This window comes from Melospiza melodia, chromosome 15, assembly GCF_035770615.1.
Source record: "Melospiza melodia melodia isolate bMelMel2 chromosome 15, bMelMel2.pri, whole genome shotgun sequence".
NCBI classification, from domain to species: domain Eukaryota; kingdom Metazoa; phylum Chordata; class Aves; order Passeriformes; family Passerellidae; genus Melospiza; species Melospiza melodia.
Genome location: NC_086208.1, coordinates 20,339,855 through 20,364,468, shown reverse-complemented (window position 1 = coordinate 20,364,468; position 24,614 = coordinate 20,339,855). Strand labels below are relative to the sequence as shown.

The 24,614-nt window shown below is 63.9% G+C and overlaps 1 protein-coding gene across 2 annotated transcripts in view; it reads left to right on the top strand.

The window, feature by feature from the left end:
• The first annotated feature begins 1,094 nt into the window (after positions 1–1,094).
• RASGRF1 (Ras protein specific guanine nucleotide releasing factor 1) overlaps positions 1,095–24,614 on the top strand; it is a 28,449-nt gene continuing 4,929 nt past the window's right edge. Inside the window, exons 1-21 of one of the 2 annotated variants that reach the window (XM_063170062.1) lie at positions 1,095–1,424; positions 9,259–9,365; positions 10,336–10,483; positions 12,959–13,051; positions 13,747–14,000; positions 14,586–14,665; positions 15,054–15,247; positions 15,888–15,997; positions 16,598–16,716; positions 17,127–17,287; positions 18,066–18,129; positions 18,383–18,519; positions 18,774–18,856; positions 19,513–19,722; positions 20,059–20,429; positions 20,735–20,860; positions 20,968–21,138; positions 21,410–21,522; positions 22,037–22,149; positions 22,669–22,729; positions 24,416–24,519. In XM_063170062.1, the coding sequence (XP_063026132.1) occupies positions 1,149–1,424; positions 9,259–9,365; positions 10,336–10,483; positions 12,959–13,051; positions 13,747–14,000; positions 14,586–14,665; positions 15,054–15,247; positions 15,888–15,997; positions 16,598–16,716; positions 17,127–17,287; positions 18,066–18,129; positions 18,383–18,519; positions 18,774–18,856; positions 19,513–19,722; positions 20,059–20,429; positions 20,735–20,860; positions 20,968–21,138; positions 21,410–21,522; positions 22,037–22,149; positions 22,669–22,729; positions 24,416–24,519 (3,095 nt within the window). In that variant the 5' untranslated portion in view covers positions 1,095–1,148. Of the gene's footprint in view, positions 1,425–9,258; positions 9,366–10,335; positions 10,484–12,958; positions 13,052–13,746; positions 14,001–14,585; positions 14,666–15,053; positions 15,248–15,887; positions 15,998–16,597; positions 16,717–17,126; positions 17,288–18,065; positions 18,130–18,382; positions 18,520–18,773; positions 18,857–19,473; positions 19,723–20,058; positions 20,430–20,734; positions 20,861–20,967; positions 21,139–21,409; positions 21,523–22,036; positions 22,150–22,668; positions 22,730–24,415; positions 24,520–24,614 lie in introns of both variants that reach the window. The other variant, XM_063170061.1, reaches the window with a different exon arrangement.

Below are 24,614 nucleotides of genomic sequence, written 5' to 3'. Positions count from 1 at the left end.
CGGTGACCTCAGCGGGCTCCCCGGAGCTCCGCCGGCGTTTCCAGCAGAATGGAGCCAGTGACCGGGGCTGGCCCGCTGTCCCCCTGTCTGTGGGGCTCTGTCACACGCGGGGCTCGGCTCGGGGCTGGCCCTGCTGCGGGGCCGAGGCGCCACATTGCAGGAGCCACCCTCGGTGCCACGGCTGTGGCATCCGGCTGACCCAGCGCTCCTGGCAGTGCAGGGCCCTGGGGTACAGGGGCACCAGGGCACTCCCTCCCTGCACGGGCTTCAGCTGCAGCCAGGGCCAGCTCTCCAGTGCCCACGCTTCCCAGTTTCGCCCTGCTCGGCAGAGCACACAAGGCAGGATGGAGAAGAGGGATCAGGAGTGAGACAAACAGAAATAAATGGAGAAACTGGTCCCTGTGCTCTGCCTGCTGGTGCCACTTCTCTCGAGGTCCTCCCCTGCCCAAGGGTCCCTCTTGGCCTGGTATTCACCTCCCCAGGGCTCCCATCTGGTCTGGGGTCCCTCCCGGCCAAGGCTCTGGCTGTTCCTGGGGTCTCTCGTGCCCAGGGATCCCCCTTGCTCTCGGGGTTCTGTGTATCGGGAGCTGTCTCAGCTCTGGCTGCGCCTGGGGGTCCCTCTCAGCCCGGGGCTCTCTCGGCCCGGGGGTCTCGGTGCGGGGATCCCTGGCGGTGCGGAGCTGCCGGTGACGGTGCTGGCGGCGGCCCCGGCATCCCGCGGCCCGGGGGCGGCCCCGGCGAGCGCAGCGCGGCGCGACCACCCCCGCAGCCGGCGGCAGGGAGGGAGGCTCGGGAGAGCGGCAGCGAAGGAGGGCCGCGGCTCCGCTCGGCTCCGCTCGGCTCTGCTCCGCTCGGCGCGGCTCCGCTCGGCGCGGCTCCGCTCGGCGCGGCTCCGCTCGGCGCTGACGGTCCCCGGTGCCGCCGCCGTCACTCGCCCCGCCCGTGCGCGGTTCGGCGCGGCGGGTGCGGGACCGGGAGCGGGAGCGGGCTCGGCGGCACAGCCGGGCCGCGGGATGAGCGCCCGGCGGCTCCCCGGGGGCAGCGGGGGCCGCTGATGCTGCGGGGCCCGCGGGCTCTGCGGGGGCGGCGGGGGTGGCTCGGCGCGGCCCCGCCCGCGGCGGGGGCCATGTGAGCGCGGAGCCGGCAGGATGCAGAAGGGGATGCGGCTCAATGACGGGCACGTCGCCCACCTGGGGCTGCTGGCGAAGAAGGACGGGGCCCGGCGCGGATACCTGAGCAAGCGGAGCGCCGACAACACGAAATGGCACACCAAGTGGTTCGCGCTGCTCCAGAACATGCTCTTCTACTTCGAGACCGACTCCAGCTCCCGGCCCTCGGGGCTCTACCTGCTCGAGGGCTGCGTCTGCGACCGCGCGCCCTCCCCCAAGCCGCCCCTCTCGGCCAAGGACTCCCTGGAGAAGCAGGTGGGGACGCGGGGGTCCCGCGGAGGGGGAGGGAGGGTGCCCCGCGGGGGTCCGGGTCCTTCGCCCCCGGAGCTTGCGGCGCCCGTGCCCGGCGCCACGCGTGACCGCGATGGGGAGGTGAGGAAGAGGCCGGTCCATGCGGGGGAAGGGGACGATCCCCGGGGCTGCAGTGCCGGAGCAGCGGGCGGGCTCGCTGTGGGGGTGTCGGGCTCTGCCCGGGGCACCCCCGCTCCCCCTCCCGTCCAATTAACCGCCGGTAATTAGCGCGGGGCTGCGGGGCGCCTCCCAGCGGCCGCGCTGGGCGCTGCAGAGCCCCGCGCCCCCCGCGCGTCCCCCCCGACCCGGCGGGTTCGGGGTTCGGGGTTTGGGGCGGGGGCACGGCAGAGCTCCCGTGGGGCGGCCCCGGTGCGCGGCCCCGCTGCTCGCCAGCCCCCGTGTGCCCCTCCGCGCCCCCTCCGTGCCCCGCGGTGCGCGGGCCGCCCCCGGCCCGGCGGTGCGAGCAGCCTGCGGTGGGTGCGCGCTGCTCGGCGGGGGCAGCTCAGGCCTTGTTTCCAGGCGGATTTCACCCTGCTCCGCTCGCCACGTGTGCGGTTTGCGCCTGCATCCCCATCCCTGGCGGGGAAAGGCAGAGCGCGGGTCCCCGAGCCCCCCGTGCTGGCTCCAGCGTCCTTTGGCCCCGCTGATGGCCGCGGGCGATCAGCGCGGACACACCTTGGGAGAGCCGGGGTCATCCGGGCGTCCCCCGGCCCCGGGGCTGCTGCGGTCCCCGCCGTGAGCGCCGCAGCCCCCGGCGGGCCCGGGCGGGTTTCTCGCACCGGCTGTGCCTTTCCCCGGGCCGGGCAGGGCATCCCGGAGCAGCCCGGCAGGGACGCTGGCAGCCCCTGGCGTGTTTTCGGGGCGCTTGGCCGGAGCTGGGGTGCGCCGCAGCAGCCGGGAGAGAGGGGATGGTGCCCGGCAGGGGGAGAGGGGCCGGATTCCAGCTGCGGGGGCAAATCCCCTGCGTCGCCTCCAGAGCCACCCCCGGTCCCACCAGCGCGGACGGGAGCCGGCTGGAGTCACCCTGTGACCGCCTGGCGGTGTGTGCGGCGCGGCCGGGTGCCCTGCGGGCGGCACAGCGGCACCGGGGCCCCTCCGTGGGGCAGCGGGGGGTCCCGGGCCCCCATCCCGGGCAGGCACCGCGCGTTCGGGTCCGGCTCTGCAGGGCTTGCATAATTCTGCCCGGCGGGCTAGGGAGTGCCGAGAGTGCTGCCGGAGACTGCAGGATGGGCCCGGGGCACACCCGGCACCGCGGGGCACGGACAGCCGGGGAGGAAACCAGCCCCTGATTCTGGCTGTTCCGGCACCTGGAAACCCTGCCCAGAGAGCCAGGCATGCGGCACCACTGCTCCCTGGCACATCCCTCCCGCCTGGCTTGGAGCACAGAATATTCCCTTGCCAACAGGAAAAGGCTGTGGGTTTTGCCCGGCTGGGCTCCTTTCAGCCCAGCTGTGGGGGGCAGCACCTCGGGGGCTGTGGCAGCGAGGGGGATCTGCAGTGGCAGGGGTCACACTGCCGTGGCTGTCACTGCTGTCCCTTCAGAACAGACGCTGTGTGCTCCCAGCTCAGCCTCCATGAAGTTCAGCAGCCAGGCTGCCATCAGCCCTCCTGCCAGGCTGGAATCCAGCTGGGAATCCAGGCTCTGCGTCCCGGTGTTTGTGCAGGAGGGGTTTGCACTCTCAGACACCATGGGGAGGCTGGCACATCCCCTCTCCAGCTCCAGATGCCCTGGGTCCCGGTGTTTGCACCCTCAAACCCCATTGGGGGAGGCTGGCACATCCCCTCTCCAGCTCCAGATGCACCCGGAGTGTTGGTGCTCGCTGTGAGTGAGGGGCTGCTGGCACAGGGAGCTCCTGCCATGGCACACACATCCCCTGCCTCTCGTGGATTTGCCGCGGTTCAGCGCCTGGCCTGGAATGCTGTGGAATTCCTCGGGCCAAAGCGGAGGCACTGCCAGCCCCAGCGCTGGGTGCCCGCTGCTCTGCAAGCTAATTGACGGCCCGGGGATGAGATAAGCGGCGAATATTGATGGTGCAGGTCCGCAGGGCCGTGCTCGGGCAGGGCCCGTGCCCCCACGCCAGGAGAGCCTCGGCTCAGGCTCACCTGAGAGCCAGCAGCCTCTGGGGAAGGTGCTGAGGAAATTTCCAGCACTGTCCGTGTTCCCAATTAGCCGTGTGCTGTGGTATTTATCTATCCGTGCATTCCGGCTCTGAGGACACTGCTCCTTGCAGCACAGGAGCTCCAGCTCTGCATTCCTTCCTGGCTGGAGTGCAGCCTGACAGGTTCCCACTTCCCTGCAAAGGAGGAACTTTAGGAGATGCAGCTTTCAACCCCCTCCCTTTTAATGTACTAATGTTATGCTTTGGGGGGATTTTTTCCCTGGAACACAGTGAATTTTAGCATTGGTATATGTGAGAATGAAGGAGCAAAGACATGTGGAAAACTGGAGCACCAAAGAGGAATTTGCTGCCTCTGGAAACTTTGTTCTGTTTTTCCAGAAATGGATTTTCCTTCCAACCAGTTGGATGGGGAAGATAATTTCCTGCTGGGTGAGGTCAGGCTGTGGCCTGGGAAGGGTCCATGGGGTTGGGAGGGGAGCTGTGATCTGGCTGCTCAGGGCAGCGGTGCCAGCAGTGCCGGCAGTGCCAGCGGTGCCAGCAGTGCCAGCAGTGCTGGGGGAGCCAGGCTGGAGCGGGCCCCCTTTCCCTGCTGTGGTGTCTGACCCCAGCCCTGCTGCCCCCGGCCCCTGAGGTGTTGGGATGTGCTCTCATGGGTCACTGTCCCCTCCCTGGGCAGGATGAGGGTCCCCAGGTGGGAGGGCACGGCCCAGGTGAGGTCCTGGTGGAGGAGCTGAGCAGGTGCAGGGTGCAGAGCTGATCCCACCAAGGCCAGAGATGCCCCAGTGTGGGGTGAGGGCTCTGCTTTGCCAGCTGGGCAGCAGCAATCACGGCTGGGTTTGCTCCCAGGATCCAGCCTGGGGCTGGATTTACAGTCCAGCATCACTGGGGCTGGGCAAGCCCCCTGAGCCAGCCATTGCCCTGCAGAGCCCTGCTCGTGCCCCCGGGGCTGCACCCACACACAGCTTTGGGCAGCTCCAGGGACGGGCACCGCACAGTGCCTGGGCAGCCTGGGCCGGTGTCCAGGGCCATTTCCCAGTGCCCCGGGCTGTCCTGGGCAGGAGCCCTCAGTCAGAGCCAGCGTGGAGCCGAGTCAGGCCCAGGATTGGGCTGTGTCCCCGGCTGGGGCTGCTCCTGAGCTCCCACTGCCGTGGATGGGATTTCCCTCCCCTCTCCAGAGCCTTTTCCAGGGATGGGGCCACGGAGCACCGAGTTCAGCCTGTGCTGTGGCCCCCATTCCCGTCACTCTGGGATATCTGGGTGCCCTGAGGCCGTGCAGCAGCCCCTGCCGGCCCAGCTGTCCCAGTCCCAGCCCTGCTGGGGCCGTTCCTGCAGTGCCAGGGCCTGGGCAGCTCTGTGGGGTGCAGCAGTGGGGCCCAGCCGTGCCCAGCCCTGCACGGGGCTCCCGGGTACCCCAGGAGAGCCCTGCAGGGTGCTCGGGGGCCAGACCCCGCCAGTGGGGCAGGGCTGGGCAGGCCACCGTGGGCACCCTGAGCTGGGCAGGGCACCGTGGGCACCCTGAGCTGGGCAAGGCACCATGGGCATCCTGAGCTGGGCAGGGGGGTCACCGTGGGCATCCTGAGCTGGTAAAGGCACCATGGGCATCCTGAGCTGGGCAAGGCACCATGGGCATCCTGAGCTGGGCAAGGCACCGTGGGCATCCTGAGCTGGTAAAGGCACCATGGGCATCCTGAGCTGGGCAAGGCACCATGGGCATCCTGAGCTGGGCAAGGCACCGTGGGCATCCTGAGCTGGTAAAGGCACCATGGGCATCCTGAGCTGGGCAAGGCACCATGGGCATCCTGAGCTGGGCAGGGGGGTCACCGTGGGCATCCTGAGCAGGGCAAGGCACCATGGGCACCCTGAGCAGGGCAGTGCCCAGGCTGTTCCCAGCTTCAGGACTGGTGCTCCACGCTCTGCATCCCCAGGTGCCAGCGCTCCGTCAGGGCCTGTGAGAATTCTTCTACCTGAATGTCGTTCCAGGCAATCTGATATTTGGAGACTGTAAATCATAATTTGTGGACTTAAACCTGAACTGTTCCTCAGTGTGGGGGTGACACTGGGTTTTTAATTAATTAGTGTAATGAGTGGTGCCGTGTGGGGGTTTCTGAGTGAGGGGATGTTCACTGTGTTGGTCCCAGCCATGCCTGCCTGCCAGCATCACCGGATAAAATCAGGGGGAAAATTGATTTATTTTAATTCTTTTACAAATATTTCTGTGCATGACTCTGAGCCTGCTCCACAAGGGTGATGCTCACCTCTAGTATCCATTTCCAAATATCCTGACAGCCCGTAGTGAAACAAAGAGGGGAAATTGCAGCCTCTGGGATATTTTTCCTTATTGTCAGCACGGAAATGAGCTGCTGGAGCATCCAACTCTGAGGTCCTGTTTTCCCAGAGCACATGGTATGTAGGTCAGGGATGTTAAAAGCTGCCATGGCTGGCTGTGGATTTTTAGACTCATCCATCCAGAGCAGGAAAATTCTCCTCCTCTTGCCCTTTGTGTCAGCTGGAATAACCATCAGCTTCACGAGCAGGCGGCCGTGGCTCCGCAGGGCGGGCAGCTCCCGGGGTGCTGGGGCATCCCTGTGGGCAGAGCCCCAGAGATGGCACCACAAAGCCAGGACAGGGGGGCAGTCCCTGCTCTGCTGTTGCTGGGGTGCCTCTCCCGTGGTCACACATGCACTGACTGTTGTGGGGGCGCTGGGAGAGCACCCAGCCACAGCCACCCAAGGGGTCTGGTGGGTTCTTCAGGCTGGAGAATGCCCTTCTGCAAATTCTAAAAAATTCTGTGAGAGTCTGATTCTCTGCTTTGGAAATAATGTGTCGCTTTAAAGCTTATTTGAGGTTATTTTGGAGCCTTTGTGCACACCAGGGACCTTGGGAACAGGGCTGGGGTGGCCTGGGGAGCCGGGTGACTGTCACCTGCTGGGGTCACGGGGCTGTGGGTGTCCCCGGAGATGCTCTCATCTTTCCCTTGGTGACCTGGAACGCTCCCCCAGCATTGTTTGGGGCAGAATTGCTGTGAATTGCTGTGAAATCCGTGAGGTCTGGGTAGCTGGGCATCCCCAGGGGTGGTTCCAGGGGCTGTGTGTCCGGCGGGGCCAGACGGACACACGGACACACGGCCACAGCCCGGGGGCTGTGCGGGCACCATGGAAACGGGAGGATGGAGAACCCCACAAGAGGGATCCTCCAGGAGCCAAATGTGCTCATTCTGGAGAGCAGAGCCAGGGGGTGGGATGAGAGGGGTCCGGTCCCCGGGCTGGGGTTGTTGAGGTGATAAATGAACAGAAACTGGGTGCAAGGAGAAGCAAAGTGACGCTGTGGGCAGCACAAACTGCCCTGGGGATGCCATGCTGGGGCTGGGGGCTCACACTGGTACTCCCAGCACAGTGGCTGGTGCTGGGCTGGCCCGTCCGTGGGTCAGGCCCCGTCCGTGGGTCAGGCCCCGTCCGTGGGTCCGAGGCTCAGGGGGCGGCGAGTGCCAGGACGCGCTCCCGGGCTGTTGGTGCCGTGTGTCGCTGCGATGGCAGAGAGGGATCGTCGTTTAGGCGGAGATAAAAGGTGGTGGGAGTTCTATTATTCAAATATAAAATAACTTCCTCCTTCCCAGCACGCTGCACTTCCTGGGAATTGTGTGGGGATCAACGGGAGCAGCGCATGGAGGGGGTGTGTGCTGGCAGGAGCCGGGCTGGGCTCCCAGCCTGGGACAGAGCAGCGCCCTGGCCACAGCCCTGTCCTGGGGGCTCCCACCCTCCCATGGGCCCTGCCCTGGGGCTCCCACCCTCCCATGGGCCCTGCCCTGGGGCTCCCACCCTCCCATGGGCTCTGCCCTGGGGCTCCCACCCTCCCATGGGCCCTGCCCTGGGGCTCCCACCCTCCCATGGGCTCTGCCCTGGGGCTCCCACCCTCCCCAGCCCTGCCCTGGGGCTCCCACCCTCCCCAGCCCTGCCCTGGGGCTCCCACCCTCCCATGGGCTCTGCCCTGGGGCTCCCACCCTCCCATGGGCTCTGCCCTGGGGCTCCCACCCTCCCCAGCTGCAGCTGCAAGGGAAGGGATGTCAGGTGGGTGTAGGGCTGGGGTACAGAACCCTCCCTATGGGGATCTCAGGTTTTTGGTGAGTTTTCCCTCGGAGCTGTGTCTTTGCCAATAGAAGCCTTTGGGAGTGGGACGGAGGGGAAGGGGGTGGGATGCCAAGGCTGGGGAGCTGCTGCAGCCCCAGAGGTGTCCTGCAGGCAGCCGCAGAGCTCTGGGCACCTGAGCATGGCAGTGGAAGGGGTGGGCAGTGGGTGGTGGTGTCTGACACCGGGGTGTGTGATGGATGGGGTGTTTGACGTTGGGCATGGCTCTGTAAGGTAAAAGCTGGGCCGCAGGAGCAGCAGGAAAGGATGCTGCACTCGGAGGATCCGTGCGTGGCAGGAGTGAAGGAGCTGCATTCCCCAGGGCCCTGCAGCTGCTGCCCAAAGGTGAAAGCTGTTTCTGGAGGAAGGCCCTGCTGTGCCCATGGGCAGCGTGGGCTCTTGGCCCCCTCTCCTCCTCTGCTGGACCTGGAGGGGCTGGCTGAGCTCCGAGGGTGCCCCTGAGCCCAGAGCCCTGGATAGGCACGGGCTGGGGCTGCTGGCTCTGTCTGTGCCCTGTCTCCCCATCATCCTGCTGTGCCCTCTGGGGGTCCTTGTGCCCAGCACCCCTGGGCCTGCTGGGGACAGGAGGGGAAGGGCATTGTGGTGCCCACGGGTGTTTCCACGGCACACACGGGGGCTGCCCAGGCTGCGCTCCTGGGTTTGAGGCAGGTTTTACCCGTGAATCCAGGTCCCTGGTGAAGGCCAGCAGATGATGTCAGGATGAGCTCGTTCCAGCGGGCTCGGTTTAGCCCAGTTATTCCGGGCAGCATCCGGCACTGCAGCGTGGTACCTGTTTCCTTGGAGACTGCGGGGAAGCAGAGCAGCGGCACAAACCCGGCGGCGGCGGCACCGCACACAATCGGCACAAACACGGGAAATGTCAAGGGAGCCTAAAAATAGCCCCGCACCGCGGCCACCTTCCCCCGAGCCGGGGAGGGGACGCGGGGACCCGGCTGTGCTCCGGGGGGCTCCGGGGGGCTCCGGGGGCTCCGGGGGCTCAGTGCCACACGGCCGGGCTGCAGCAGGGAGCGCAGCCAGGGCAGCTGGGGATGGAAAATCCCTCTGGGGCCAGCATGAACTGCGGTGTGGGGTGCAGGTGCAGCTCGGCATCCCTGCTCCTCTGCCCGCTCCCCAGGTGAGCAGTGGGTGGCCACAGGTTCAGGACTGCAGCGCCCTGGCCTCGGGTGGGCTTGGTGGATTTTCCTGCAGCTGGGGCTTTGCCCAGCAGGATTTCCCCTCTGATTTTCCTCACCGGTGGCATGGCTGTGCTGAGGGCACATCGTGGCTGGGCTCCTGGTGCTCCCGAAGCTGCATTTTGGGATAAAATAAACATCAAAGCTGTTTCTTTTCAATGACACAGCCTAGGGTGGGTCAGGAAATCAGGTGGGTCTGGAAACGCTTTCTGCCAGCCCTGTGCGGGGTGTGACCGTGTCCCCTGTGCAGGGTGTCACTGTGACTGTGTCCCTGTGGGTTGTCACTGTGACCCCAATGCAGGGTGTGACTGTGCCCTCTGTGCAGTTTGTCACTGTGACCGTGCCCCCTGTGCTCCCCCCACAGCACTACTTCACGGTGAACTTCAACCATGAGAACCAGAAGACGCTGGAGCTGCGCACGGAGGATGCCAAGGACTGCGACGAGTGGGTGGCAGCCATAGCTCACGCCAGGTGTGCCCCGTGGGTGAGGGTGAGGTGAAGCCGTGCTGAGGGTGCCTGGGGAGCAGGGTGAGCTGGGCACTGCCAGCAGGCAGAGCAGGACACTTCTGCCCCCCTGATGCTGAGCGGGGGCTGTGCTCAGCTGTTCCCATCCCGGTGCCGTGGCACCAGACTCCCTGGCACGCTGGCACTGCCCGTCCCAGCCTGCAGCCAGAGGGACTCACCCTCAGGCTGAAAGCCAGTGGGGAAGGGATGGCAAACCTGGTGGGGACAGGGATTGTCCAGGCTCCTGTCTGTGCCCTGGCAGTGCTGGCACAGCCCAGATGCCAAGGAGAGCAGTGAGGAGCCAGCGCAGTGCAGCTGCCTCTGGGGAAGGAAATGAGGTGTGGGAGCAGGTGGGAGCTGTGTGCAGGGAATGGGAGAAACACCATCCCTGAGGCCAGGCCAGGAGCAGGGAATGGGATAAACCAAACACCATCCCCTGCAGGCCCTGCCAGGAGCGGGGAATGGGACAAACACCAACAAACACCATCCCTGCAGGCCCTGCCAGGAGCAGGGAATGGGACAAACACCAACAAACGCCATCCCTGAGGCCAGGCCAGGAGCAGGGAATGGGATAAACCAAACACCATCCCTGCAGCCCTTGCCAGGAGCAGGGCCTTATAGAAGCTTGTGCCACACGTGTCCTTCTTAAACTCCTGGAACACGGCCGGTTGCAGAGGTTTGGCCACGGGTGTTTGGGGTCCTTTGTGACTCCTGCGGTTTCATTACCGTTTGCTCTGTCCTTTCTGCGTGCCCCTTGCGGGAGCCCACGCCCGGCCCACGGGGCCCTTCGGGAGCAGCAGCACTCGCAGCCGCAGGAGCTGCCCCGGGGCCGTGAGCAGGGGGAGCAGGGGGATCCCAAAGCCCCCTCCCCGGTGCTGGGGCCGGGCTCTGCAGGGCAGGCTCCGGGGCAGGGATGCTCACGGCCGCGTCTCTGCAGCTACAGGAACCTGGCGACGGAGCACGAGGCGCTGATGCAGAAGTACCTCCATCTCCTGCAGATCGTGGAGACCGAGAAGACTGTTGCCAAGCAACTCCGGCAGCAGATCGAGGACGGGGAGATCGAGATCGAGCGCCTCAAGGCCGAGGTGAAGCGCCCGCGGATGCTCTGGCGCCCCGGGTGACCGTGGGGACGGGTGCCATCCCCGTGTGGGCAGGGGTGTCACCGCCCGGGTTCTGCCGCTTTTAGCGACACGGCGCTGGCCCTGCCTCCCTTGGGGATTTCCCTGGCAGGAGGGGTGCAGCGAGGGGCTGTGGCTGTGCCCCCCAGCACGGAGCCTGCGGGGGCTCGGGAGGAGCCCTGGAAGCTGCTGGAACACCGAGGGGTTCGCTCAGCCAGGAGCACTGGAGCGGGCTGGGGAGCCGGGCACTGCCTCTGGCGGGAGGGGACAGCAGGGACTGTGTCCCGGAATGCCAGAAGGGGTTGGAAGGGATCCCCCAAACCTCCCTGTCCCACCGTGCCCTCTCTGTCCGTGTCCCCTCGGGCAGAGGGCACCGGGCGCTCCCCGATATCGCGGTGCTCCCTGCAGACGGCACCGGGCGCTCCCCGATCCCGGGATCGCGGTGCTCCCCGTGCTCCCTGCGGGGTCAGCCCCTGCCTGCCGCCCGCCCCAGAGCTCCGCAGCGATTCCTCCGTCGGGCTCGGGGTGGGAAGGGTGACACGGGGCCAGGAAAGGCAGACGGCAGCAGCGAGGTGCGCAGATGACTCAGCAGGGACACGCGTGTCCCTGAGGCATCCGGAGGAGGAGGAGGAGGCTCAGGAGATGCCCGGCAGCGGGGGTGACGCTCCTGAGCGCGGGGCAGAGCCCCGAGTGCTCGGGGGGCTGTCGGGGTGCCCCTGGCAGAGGGGCTGGCAGTGGGCATCCCCATCCCTGGCCATCCCGTGCTGCCTGCCCCTGCCTGCAGCACTGTGCCCCCTCCCTGCCTGGGCTGTGCCCGGGGTGGGCGCTGGCCCTGCCGCAGTGGGTGGGCAGTGGGCACAGCGAGTGTGGGGCACCCTGTGCTCTGCCGGGCTCTCCTCATGCCAGGCACGGCATTGGGAACCAGCCGTGGGGTGGAGGCAGCCAGGACTGGGCTGGCAGGGCTGGGACCTCGACCCCAGATCTCTCAGAACCCCAACATCGCCCCAGAAGGGGCATCTGAGGAGGCAGTGAGGTTTCATCTGCCCTAATGGTGGGCTTTTCGTAAAAATTTCAATTTTTGGGTTCAAATGTGCGGGTCAATCCCCGACCATGTGTTGGGGTGTGCAACAAGCTCTAAAATCTCCTCTAACATCAGATCCATATAATGAAATGGGGTGAAACAGATGTGTGGAAGCTGGATCAGTGACCACGAGCCTGTGGCCACCAGTTCTGGTGTATTTCTGCTTTTTCCACCAGTCCAAACTCCACCTTTTTCCTCCTTTCTGTCCAAAATGGGACATCTTCCCCCTCCCCCCCAGGAAAGCAGTCTTTCCAAGTTGTTTCCTTCAAAATCCAAACCCAGATCACATTTTCCCAATTTCCCACGTTCTGGATGGCACATGTGCTGTTTCTTGCCTTTTCCTGTCACTTTCCAAGTGGTTTTGGCCGTGGGGGCCGGGACAGGCGATGAGCAGAGGAGGGAGAGAAAGCACAGGGAGAAACAGTGGAAGCAAACCCGGGAGCTGATGGCTCTGATCCCACATGGGAGGGAGCGCCTGGGGGCTGCTGCCCGCCTGCACATCTTGGGCTCCAAATGCTCATTGGATTTTTCTGCCATTTTCTCCCCAAGCTGTGTTTGCTGAGTTGCTGTGAAGGGTTTTTTGGGAGGCAGGGATGGGGTTTGGATCGGGCACCCATGAGGATTCCCAGGTGCTGGTCCTGGCAGGGTTCAGAGGTACTGAGGAGCTGGTGACAGCTCGAGCAGCCCGGACAGCTCTGTCACCTTTCCTCACCTGCTTCATCCACCAATTGGGTCCCACCCCGGAGAGGTTTAAAAGCCGTGTGCATGTGGCACTTGGGGACATTGCTGGGTTAGTGGCACTGTTGTGACCGGGTGGGCTTGATGATCTCAGAGGGCTTTTCCAGCCTGAAGCACTCGGTGGCTCTGTGAGTGTGTGATGGCCATTAGGACAGACCCAGCACAAGGTGTGCCTGTGTCTGTCATTAACCCAGAGGCTCACACTGCTCCCTGGCACAGGGGCAGCCCGGGATGCCCTCAGCCCCTGGGACACCCCTGGAATGCCCTCGGCTCCTGGGATGTGCTCAGCTCCTGGGATGCCCTTGGCCCCCAGGATGCCCTCAGCCCCTGGGATAGCCCGGGATGCCCCCAGCCCCAGGCAGAGCAGGGCCCCTGGGATGCCCCCAGCCCCTGGGATGCCCCCAGCCCCTGGGATAGCCTGGGATGCCCCCAGCCCCAGGCAGAGCAGGGCCCCTGGGATGCCCCCAGCCCCTGGGATGCCCCCAGCCCCTGGGATAGCCCGGGATGCCCCCAGCCCCGGGAAGAGCAGGGCCCCTGGGATGCCCCCAGCCCCTGGGATAGCCCGGGATGCCCCCAGCCCCGGGCAGTGCAGGGCCCCTGCTCACCCACCCCTGTGCCCGCAGATCGCGTCCCTGCTCAAGGACCACGAGCGCATCCAGGCCAGCCAGAGCAGCGCGCCCAGCGACGACGACAGTGACATCAAGAAGATCAAGAAGGTGGGTGGTGGTGGCGAGGGCTGGCACTGGGGGCCCAGCAGGCAAGGCAGACGGGGGCCCCGGGGGCTGGAGGAGGTGTCTGAGCCAGTGCTGCTGTCAGCAGGGTTTAGGAGGAAAATGTGTTCTGCCCAGGCGGGAGCCCATCTGTTGGCAGGGCACTCCCAGCATTGCTGGGAGCACGAGGCTTCCCAGCCAGTGCTGGCTCCTGCACCTCCAGCCCCTCTGAGTTCTGCTCCCATGTCTGTCACTGCTTTTATTGTGGCCAAGGAAAAGCCATCATCACCTGGCAGCATTCCCCAGGGAGCAACAGCCCCAGGCACCCCCTGTGCTGGGCTGGGAGCCCTGGGCACAGAGCAGGACGTGCTGCAGGTGCCCAGCTACACCAGGAAGGGATCTGAAACCTCATCTCCTTGTGCTCCCTGTGGAAGGCACACCTTTCACTGTCCCCAGGCTGCACCAAGCCCCATCCAACCTTCCCCTGACCATGTCAGGGATGGGGCAGGCGCAGCTGTGTGGGCAGCCTGTGCCGGGAGTTTGGATGAGCTGTTGGATCCCCAGCCTGGAGGGCTCAGAGCAGCACTGGGAAGAGGCAGCAGCACACACGCCTGGGTACAGAGCCTGGGACCTCATTGTGTTGAGTGAGGGTCCCTGCCTGGCCCCAGCCCCGTCCCTAAGCCCCAGCCCTGCTCCCCCAGGTGCAGAGCTTCCTGCGGGGCTGGCTGTGCCGCAGGAAGTGGAAGACCATCATCCAGGACTACATCAGGTCCCCCCACGCCGACAGCATGCGCAAGAGGAACCAGGTGGTGTTCAGCATGCTGGAGGCCGAGGCCGAGTACGTGCAGCAGCTCCACATCCTGGTCAACAACTTCCTGCGGCCCCTGCGCATGGCCGCCAGCTCCAAGAAGCCACCCATCACCCACGACGATGTCAGCAGCATCTTCCTCAACAGGTGAGCTCTGTCCTGGGCTCCGGGAGCTCTGTGGTGTCCCGGCAGCTCTGCACAACCACTGCCCTCCCTGGTGCTGGAGTCTGCAGCTCCACCATTCCCTGGTGCTGGGGGTCTGCACTCCACCATTCCCTGGTGCTGGGGGTCTGCACTCCACCATTCCCTGGTGCTGGAGTCTGCACTCCACCATTCCCTGGTGCTGGGGGTCTGCACTCCACCATTCCGTGGTGCTGGGGGTCTGCACTCCACCATTCCCTGGTGCTGGGGGTCTGTGGCTCCACCATTCCCTGGTGCTGGGGGTCTGCACTCCACCATTCCCCGGTGCTGGGGGTCTGCACTCCACCATTCCCTGGTGCTGGAGTCTGCAGCTCCACCATTCCCTGGTGCTGGGGGTCTGCAGCTCCGTCACTCTCCCCGAGCCCCCAGGCACCCTCTGCACTGCCTCAAGCAGCTGTCCCCAGCCAGCACAAGGGCTCCCTGCTCCCCCTGGGCTGGGGAATTTGTCTAATTCCTCCTTATTTACCTCTTACTCACTGTACACCTATCTGTTCTTGGTCTGGCTGAGTCCTCTCTTGGTTCCTCTTCCAGTGAAACAATCATGTTTTTGCACCAAATTTTCTACCAAGGCCTGAAGGCGCGGATCTCCAGCTGGCCCACGCTGGTGCTGGGTGAGTGCTGCTGCCCCCTCCTCATCCTCCTCCTCATCCTCCTGCTGCTGCTGCTCCTTCTCCTTCTGCAGCTTCACAGGAATTTGCTAACGAGCAGCAGAACACTGCACACCATGTCCTGGCTCGGTCACGAGCCAGGAGTTCACAGCCACAGAGTACCAACCGCAGAGCGACCAAATTCTGGTGTTCCTGGTTCTGATGGGAGGTGTGGCTGGAGTGTGCACAGGGGGGCTGATGCTGGAGAGCATTGCTGGCTCCCATCAGACCCTCCTGAGCTCAGCAGGGCTGGGGGGCACAAGGAGCAGGACACCCCGGGGCTGCTCTGGGTCCCAGGAGGGGCTGCAGCAGCCCACCCAGCCAGCCACCCACGCCCCTGCTCTGCCTGCAGCCGACCTGTTTGACATCCTGCTGCCCATGCTGAACATCTACCAGGAGTTTGTGCGGAACCACCAGTACAGCCTGCAGATCCTGGCCCACTGCAAGCAGAACCGCGACTTCGACAAGCTGCTCAAGCACTACGAGGCCAAGCCCGACTGCGAGGAGAGGACCCTGGAGACCTTCCTCACCTACCCCATGTTCCAGGTGAGCCCTGCGGCCAGGGCTGGCCCCGGGGGGCTGGGCAGGTGGGATGGGCAGTGCCCACCCATGCCCACGGCTGGCAGTGCACACCCCGTGCCCACGGCTGGCAGTGCCCACCCATGCCCACGGCTGGCAGTGCACACCCCGTGCCCACGGCTGGCAGTGCACACCCCATGCCCACAGCTGGCAGTGCTCACCCATGCCCACGGCTGGCAGTGCTCACCCCGTGCCCACAGCTGGCAGTGCCCACCCATGCCCACAGCTGGCTGTGCCCACCCATGCCCACAGCTGGCAGAGCACACCCCGTGCCCACGGCTGGCACTGTATGGTGGAGGCAGAGCCCAGGTGAGGCTGCCCTGGGGCTGCACCCTGGTGGTCCCACACGGCTCCTGGGCCTGCTTGGGCCATCTCTGTGGGGGGACTCTGGGTGCTGCTGCCTCCCCAGTTATCCTCTGGGACTGGGACCAGCAGGGTCCTGGGCACGGCCCCAGTTGTGCCCCCTCTTCATTCAGCTTTGGCACAAGGAGCTTTGGAGCTTTAACCACTCAGGCCGGGGTGTCCCCAGGCATGGCAGGAGCAGCCCAGGGTGGGCCCTGCTGTCCCCTGTGCCCCACTGACCTCAGCTCTGTCCCTCGTGCTGCAGATCCCCAGGTACATCCTGACCCTGCACGAGCTGCTGGCCCACACGCCCCACGAGCACGTGGAGAGGAACAGCCTGGATTACGCCAAGTCCAAGCTGGAGGAGCTGTCCAGGTGAGAGCTGCTGATCCGTCCCTGCGCTGTGGATGGCTGCTGGCTGCTCTGGCCAGGGGCAGGGCTTCCCTGGGCTCCTGGAGGATGGAATGAGGGCTTTGGAGGGCTGGGATGGTGTGAGTGTCTGGTTCTGTCCTCTGCTCAGGGCTGGGAAGGCACCGGGTGCCTCTGAGATCTCCACATATTGGCCATAATTGGCCATAATTCCCTGCTTTTTATCCTCTTCCTCCCTGGACCGTGGACAGTTCTGGAGTGCTCTGGATGTTGGTGCCAAACCCACCTGCACACTTTAAGTCCTGTAAAGAGTTTCCATCCCTTTTCCCACTCCTCAGAGGGGGCTGGTGAGGGGGGAATCTGTCTGCCCTGAATGTGAATTTTGTGATTTCCAAGCACTCCCATTTCAGTATTTATCAGCCTGGAGGCACGGCACAGCCTGGGCAGACGTACAGGTCACCTCTGGAGCTCCGGGGTGGATCCTGCTGCAATTGCCTTGACATTCCTTCAGTTTTGGTTTTACCTGCTGCAGCCCCACCATGTGTCCAAAGGGAAAACTTGTGCCGATCCCAGCCCAGCTCTGATTTTCTCCTCTCCATCCTTCAGGATAATGCACGATGAAGTGAGTGAGACTGAAAACATTCGGAAAAACCTGGCAATAGAGAGGATGATCATCGAGGGCTGTGAGATCCTGCTGGACACCAGCCAGACCTTCGTCAGACAAGGTCTGTGTCAGTGCCAGCGTCCCTCCCCTCTGTGGTGAACGTGAGCCCCACGGCCCTGGCCCTGCCCTGTGTGCCCTGGTGGCCTGTGAAATTTAAAAATACAACTCAGTTATGCATTTTCACTGCTCAGAGGCACATCAGTTCGGGGAGTTGTGGCACTTTTGGGCAGTTTTGTCCTTGCGCTTTCCCCATCAGGGCACGGGAGGTGCACCTTGGCTGTTGCTGGTGCCCCGCTGGGGAGGCACAGCACCACGCTGAGCTCTGGGCCCGGAGCAGCACCCTGGGCTGGGGGTGCAGGGTGGGCTGGCCATGCCTGGTGCCCCCCGGCTGCTGGGGCTGGGGCTGGGGGCAGCCCTGGGGCACACGGGGGCTGTGCTGTGCCATGCGGGGCTGACACCGTGTCCCCGCAGGCTCCCTGATCCAGGTGCCCATGTCGGAGAAAGGGAAGATCACGCGGGGCCGGCTGGGCTCGCTGTCGCTCCGCAAGGAGGGCGAGCGCCAGTGCTTCCTCTTCTCCAAGCACCTCATCATCTGCACCCGCGGCTCCGGGGGCAAGCTGCACCTCACCAAGGTGAGCGGCTGGGGCTGCTGCTGCTCCCTGCCCGTGGGGGGACACAGGGTGGCCCTGCTGTGGCCCCAGCTGGTGACACAGGGGTCCGGGACCACCTTGGCCTCCCCTGGCACAGCCCCGGGGATGCTGGCCTGGGAGCCTGCGCCCACCTGGGTTTATTTCACGTGGTCCTTGTCGGAGCTGAGTCATGGGAGGGATGAGAAACTACACGATCTTGATAAAAGAATTCACCCTGGCTTGCAGAAGAATGTTGACAGTCTGTTCTGGAAGAAGCTGGAATCACAGCCCGGGCTGTCTGTAGCACTCCCAGCTCCTCTGGTTGCTCCCTGCGTTCCCGTGTTTATTTGGGGAAGTTTGGCAGTTAATTGAGCAAGAATCTTACAGAAATTGCTTGTTACTGGCATTAAATTATCAGTTTGAAGAATTACAGTCCGTGGCAAAGAGCTGATAATTGCAACAACAGACTTTGGGAAAATTAAATTTAAAGCTCCTATTAAATATTTTATAAACGAATTAGTTGATCAATTTGACAAGGAAAGCCCAGAGATCCCAGCAGGCACAGATCTTTTTCCCAGTGCAAGCAGGGGCTGTGTGTGTGTCCTCTCCCCTGGGCTGTCCCCTGGGGACACTGACCTGTCCCCAGCCCTGGGGTGGGGGACAAGGACAGAGGAACCCTGGGGGGGTGCCCACTGCTGGACCCTGACTCCCGGCCTGGTGGGGCTGTGCTGGGGATGCCCAGCCCCAGGCTGGCAGGGCTGAGCCCCCTTTGTGCCTGCAGAACGGGGTCATCTCCCTCATCGACTGCACGCTGGTGGAGGAGCCCGAGAGCACCGACGAGGACGGTGGGTGCTGGGGAGCTGGCTGGGTGTGCTTGGGCAGGGGGTCGCATCCAGGTGCCAGTAGAGTCGAGGAATCCATAATTCAGGTTTAATTAGATTAATTAATTACTGTGAACCAAGCAGACCCACACTTAGACCGACCTGGGGGAGCCAACAACCCACAAAAACCTGAATAAACCTTCCTTGAAAGCTGGCTGGGAGAGAGGGGATGGGAAAGGCTCTCCCAATCACTGTGTGGGCTTTTTCTGTTCCAAAGCCAAAACATCAGGACAAGACATTGACCACCTTGACTTCAAAATCGTGGTGGAGCCGAAGGATTCCTCATCTTTCACCGTTATCCTGGTGGCCTCATCCAGGCAGGAGAAGGCTGCATGGACCAGTGACATCAGCCAGGTAGGACCCGGCAGGGAGGGCTGTGGGGCTCCCAGCACGAGGAGCTGCCACGGGGTCCCTGCTGGGTTGGGGCACGCGGGTACCACCAGGTTTGCTGTGTGCCCGTGGCCCCACTGCCCACCCTGAGCCTGGGTTTGCACCCTGGAGCTTTCCTGGTGCCCCTGGGGTGTGGGGACCTGCAGGGAGCAGGGATGGCACTGCTCTGGGGAAAGCCAAGCCCTGAGCTCCTCCACCTGCTGCCCGTGTCTCTCCAGTGCGTGGACAACATCCGCTGCAACGGGCTGATGATGAACGCCTTCGAGGAGAACTCCAAGGTCACCGTGCCCCAGATGATCAAGTGAGTGTGCAGGGCCAGGACACGGCTCCTGGGGCAGCCGGACACTGCCAGGAGCCTCGGGAGCACTGGGACCCCCTGGGACCTCACCTGTGTGCTCCGTGGGCTGTCCCAGTGTGGTGATTAGCAGCGTTAATTGGCTGCTGAGGGATTTGTGCCTGCTGGGGAGGTGGGAATGCCAAGGGGGAGAGTTCAGGGAAAAATAACAACGGTAAAGAGGGGGTAAAAGTGCCAGAAGGGAGGGGCAGGGAGGCTGTCCTCCCTGTAGGTCCTGGGGTGCAAAGGCTGTGCTGGGACATGTGTGGGACGAGGGGGGCTGTTCCCAGCTGGGGGGACGGGGCAGCACGGGGAGTTCCTGCCCCATTCCCTGCTGCCACACAGGGGAGGGGGCTTGGCTTGTGTGCACCTGGGGATGGCCCATCCACATCCCTCTGCCTGCTGAGCCCTCCACCATTCCAGGAGCCCATTCCAGGGTGTGGGTTCCTGGGTTTTCCCCTAGGAGCACTCCCACCCATTTCCCATGGGGACACCCATAGGAACAGGGCTCCCTCCTGCACTGCTTCCCATGGTCTCTTGGTTTCGTTCCAGGCTGGAGCCACAGAAATCTCGTTTCTCTGCAGGTCTGATGCCAGCTTGTATTGTGATGATGTTGACATTAGGTTCAGTAAAACGATGAATTCCTGCAAGGTCCTGCAGATCCGCTATGCCAGCGTGGAGCGGCTGCTGGAGAGGCTGACGGACCTGCGCTTCCTGAGCATTGACTTCCTCAACACCTTCCTGCACTCCTACCGCGTCTTCACCACCGCCCTCGTCGTGCTCGACAAGCTCATCACCATCTACAAGAAGCCCATCAGTGCCATCCCTGCACGGTGAGGCTGCGGGGGGACCTGTCCTGTCCCCGCTGCCACGCTGGGACTGTCACTGTGCCTCGTGAGCTGAGCTACCCCCAAACAGGGGAGGGAGATGAATCTAAGCTCTGTGGGTGTCCCCGCTCCTGGGAAGGCCAGGAGCTGCCCACAGGGTGATGGGGCTCACGTTGGCTCTGCTGCTGTGCCTGGAGGGACACCCTGGTGTCCCAGTGCTGCCCAGAGGGTGATGGGGCTCACGCTGGCTCTGCTGCTGTGCACCCTGGCGTCCCAGTGCCATGGGGGGTTCCCTATGACCTCCTGGCAGGTGCCATCTCAGCCCGTCTGTGTCCCTGCCAGGTCGCTGGAGCTGCTGTTTGCAAACAGCCAGAACAACAAGCTGCTCTACGGGGAGCCCCCCAAGTCGCCCCGGGCCAACCGCAAGTTCTCGTCGCCGCCGCCGCTGTCGCTGAGCAAGTCGTCGTCGCCCAGCCGGCGCAGGAAGCTGTCCCTCAACATCCCCATCATCACCGGCGGCAAGGCACTCGACCTGGCCGCGCTCAGCTGCTCCTCCAACGGCTACGCCGGCGTCTACTCCTCCATGGCCCCCTTCAGCAAGACCACGCTGGACATCAACAAGCTCTACGTGTCCAGTGCCTATCCCAACAAGATCCCCGACGAGGGAGAAGCGGCCGCGGAGAAGCAAGAGGAGTCCCTGCCAGGCAAGCAGAGTGAGTCCCTGTGGGTTTGGGCTCTGGCACACAGGGCCTGGTTTAGGCGCACGCACAGAGAGCTCCTGCCTCCTGAAAACTCAGTAATTTTTAATAACAAAGCAAAAAATCCACCCAAATCCCTCCACCTCAAGGAAAAAACTTGTTCCAAAGTATCCCACAGAAACGGCAGAGCTCTGTACCTTTCCCACACGTGGTAGCTTTGTCGCCAGCTGGAACGGGGCAGACTTGAGGAAAATGGGGAAGAACTAAAAGGTGGCTGTGTTTGTGTGCAGCGGGTGTAAAGGGGTTCCCTGTCCTCCCAGGCTCAGAGGTGTCTGTCAGGGAAGAGTCGGACACAGATCCCAACCACAGCGATGAGGCAGAAGCTGAAGCTTCCCCAACAAAATCTCCAACGACTCCCAAGTCCGTCAAGTGCAAAAATTCATCAGGTAACGAGTGAGGTCTGGGGATGCCCGTGTCTCGGGGGGCTGGCACGTGTGGGGCCCTGTCTGGCAGCAGCGGTGCCCACAGGGGTGCTGGATTTCCTCTCCCGCAGATTTCTCGCTGTTTTCCTACAACAATGGCATGGTGATGACGTCCTGCCGGGACCTGGACAGCACCCGCAGCGCCCTGTCTGCCACCTCCGCCTTCGCCATCGCCACGGCAGGGGCCAACGAGGGCACCCCCACCAAGGAGAAGTACCGCAGGATGTCCCTGGCCAGCGCAGGTACCTGCCCCAGGGGCACCCACTGCCACCACAGGGGTTTCCCTGCAGGCACACTGTGGGCTGAGGGAGCCCAGAGCCCCCAAAGCCCCCAGAGCCTGCTCCAGCTGTGCCCTGGGCTCTGGGCATGGCACTGCCCAAGGGCTGTGCAGGTCCTCAGGTGTCCCCCTGCCTGCTGACACAGAAGCTCAGGGAAGGGGGTGCTCCTCTGGCAGCCCCAGAGGGGCTGTGAGCCCTTCCCGAGGGGCCGTGCTGTGCTGAGGGCTCCTGGCAGTTTCAGGGTTCCCGACGGACCAGCGGAACGGGGACAAGGAGTTTGTGATCCGCAGAGCCGCCACCAACCGCGTGCTGAACGTGCTGCGGCACTGGGTGTCCAAGCACTCCCAGGTGGGCAGCGCCGCCTTCCCCGCGTGCTGGGCAGCTCAGCCAGCACTGCTGAGAGGGCAGTCTGGCACTGAGGGCCTGATGGGGCAGGGCAGATGGTGAGGGGCAGGGGCCTGGGGCAGGGAACAGGGGGCACATCAGGGTTTGCACAGCTGGGGTGCAGAGGAGGGGAGCTGGGCCTGCCAGCACCCCTGGCTGGTGCAGAGCAAGGGGAGTCTGGGCTTGGTGCCTGTTGGGATGCCCAGGATGGGGTCAGGGCACTGGGAGCTGTCCCTGCTGTGCTGTCCCTCCTGCGCTGGTGACGGGGCAGTGGCCCAGTGCCATACTGGTTGTCACTGGGAACACACAGCTCTCCCAGGCTGGGGATGCTGATGCAATGGGACTGAGCCAGCCTGCTGCCCTCCCGTGCTGGGATTGTGCTGGAAGAGGCAGCCCCTTGCCCAGACGGAAAGGAAGCAGCTCTGCTGGATCAGGGTCACTCCAGCACAGTAACCCCAGGCTGTGCTGGCCTTGGCAGGACTTTGAGACCAACGAGGAGCTGAAGTTCCGGGTGATTGGCTTCCTGGAGGAGGTGATCCACGACCCCGAGCTCCTGACGCAGGAGAGGAAGGCAGCTGCCAACATCATCAGGTGAGGGGCTGCAGGTTTTGCGCCAGGCTTGCCCTGGCACTGCCAGCTGCTGGCTGCTCCTGCTCTCCCCCGCGAGCACAGCAGGCTCAGCAGGGGCTGGGAGCAGCCAGGGAGGAAGGTGAGGAGGAGGCAGGGCGGTGCTCAGCCGCAGGGCAGGGTGGGTGTGAGCCCCTTGGTGCCCTGCTGAGGTTCAGTGCTGAGCCCAGAGCGTGCTGGCCCTGCTGCTGCCGGGTGCTGGTGTGGCACCGTGGCTCCCAGGCTGTGCTGGGCCGGGCTGTGCTGGCACTCAGGGTGTGCCCACCCCTCACTGAGGGCAGGACTCTTGTCTTGCAGCAGGGCTGACGCTTGTGGGGACACTGGCCACGGCTAAGGAGTGTTTTTCTCTGTAAAATGAGGAATGGCACTGAGGGGGTCTCCTGACACACAGGCTGAGTGTTCCTCAGGGCTGTGCTGTCCTGCTGGAGCTGTGTGGGTCTGCTGCTCTCCCAGCTGCAGTAATCCTCTCTTTCTGTGCCACAGGACCTTGACACAGGAGGATCCAGGAGACAACCAGATAACCCTGGAGGAGGTGGTGCAGATGGTAAATGCTCCTTCCTTCTCTCCCTGCCTGCCCCTGGTGCCTTGGGGTGGTGGAAGGGGAGCAGCCAAAGGTCCTGGTGCTCACTCAGGGCACAGCCAGCCCCAGGGGCAGTGCCAGGGGTGCAGCTGCACAGCAGGAAAGGCTTTCTGGGAGGGGCCAGCTGTGAGCACAGCTGGATCTGTTAGGGCAGAGGCAGCACCAGCCAGCCCACAGGCACATCATTCCCCCTGCAGTCAGCAGAATGGCTGCAGAGGGCACAGAGACACCTGCCTGCTGCTGCCTGTGCCCCAGGGGCTCCCATCGTGCCCCCAAAGCTGTTCCAGTTCCAAGTGAGGGGCTCTGGCTCAGCCAGCATCACTGCTGCTCCCTGAACAGGAGCCCTGGGAATGTGCATGGATTTAGAGCCCCCAGGGTGGCTGCAGAGTGCTTGCTGCCCTTCTGCACTGAAAAAACCCAACCAAACCTGTTCCCAGAAGAACACAAGAGCCACTTGAAACCGGCCTGGAGCGCCTGAAACACCCATGACTCTGTCCCCTGGCTCTGCTGGTGCCTTCTGGAGGGGGCACTCCCTCCTGGGCTTTGTCTGAGCTGTTCCCATAACTGTGTGTTCTGGAAACTTCCTCTGAGGAGGAGAGGACATAAGAGCCCCGAGGCTTTGCCCTGCCCCTCAGGCTGGGCAGCAGCACCTGCAGTCCAAGGCTGCTGGGATGTGAGGGTGCCCTGGGCTTTGGGGTGCACATCACGAGCAGGGGGCTGCGTTGTTTGCTGGAGCTTTCCCAAGCCCTGTCCCAAGGGGTTGTGCGAGGGGCTCTTGCCCTGTGCTGTGCTCTTGTGTGTGTGTGTGTGTGTGTTGATCCTGCGGGGTTCTCCTGTGTCACCAGGGCAGTTTGGGGTTTATTTGGGCGGGATGCCGGTGGGGTTTGTTGTGTTTGGTGGCTGATCTCCCTGGAGGCAGCAGGGTGGAGCTGTTGCAGGGAGTAGCACCAGCCCCTGGTGGTGCTGCAGGGAATGCACCAGCCCCTGGTGGCACCAGCCCCTGGTGGTGTTGCAGGGAATGCACCAGCTCCTGGTGGCACCAGCCCCTGGTGGTGCTGCAGGGAATGCACCAGCCCCTGGTGGCACCAGTCCCTGGTGGTGCTGCAGGAGTGGCACCAGCCCCATCCAAGCCCTGTTTGTGGCGGTGTTGTGGGGGATGTTGGGTGGCCCTGAGCTGTGCCCGAGGACTGGTCTCAGTGACCATGTCTCTGTGATGGTTTAGGACAGTCACCAGTGGCTCCATGCAGTCGGAACCTCAGGCCTTGGCTCCATGTGGAGGCACCCTGAGCCCTGCAGTGCTGCTTGGCCAGAGCCAGGGAGTGGGACAGGGCCCATCCCTGCTCCCCTGCTTTCCTGGAAATCCCTTGGCAGGCCCACCTTGCCCTCCTGGGCAGGAGCAGCGGTGCTCCAGCTGGGATCCCTGGCTGCTTTGCTAATTAGACAGCCAAAGGCTGCATGATTAAACCCCCGGGGTTCTCGAGGCTGGCAGGAGCACAGTGTGGGCTGGGGTGCCTCTGGAGCAGCACGCCCAGCTCTGCTGGGGAAAGCCTTTGGCCTGGCAGCCTGGCTTGGCTCTGGGTCTGTGTCCATGGTGTGAGGGATCCTCACTGCTCTCCTGCCTGCTGAGCCCCACTGTTCTCTGTCCCACAGGCCGAGGGGGTCAAAGCAGAGCCCTTTGAGAACCATTCAGCCCTGGAGATCGCAGAACAGCTGACGCTGCTGGACCACCTGGTCTTCAAGAAGATCCCATATGAGTGAGTGATCCTGTGGGTCAGGAAAGGTGGCTCTGGTCACGGAGGGCGCCATGGGCAGCCTGGCTGGGCTGACCCCAGAGAGTCCAGAGCCTTCC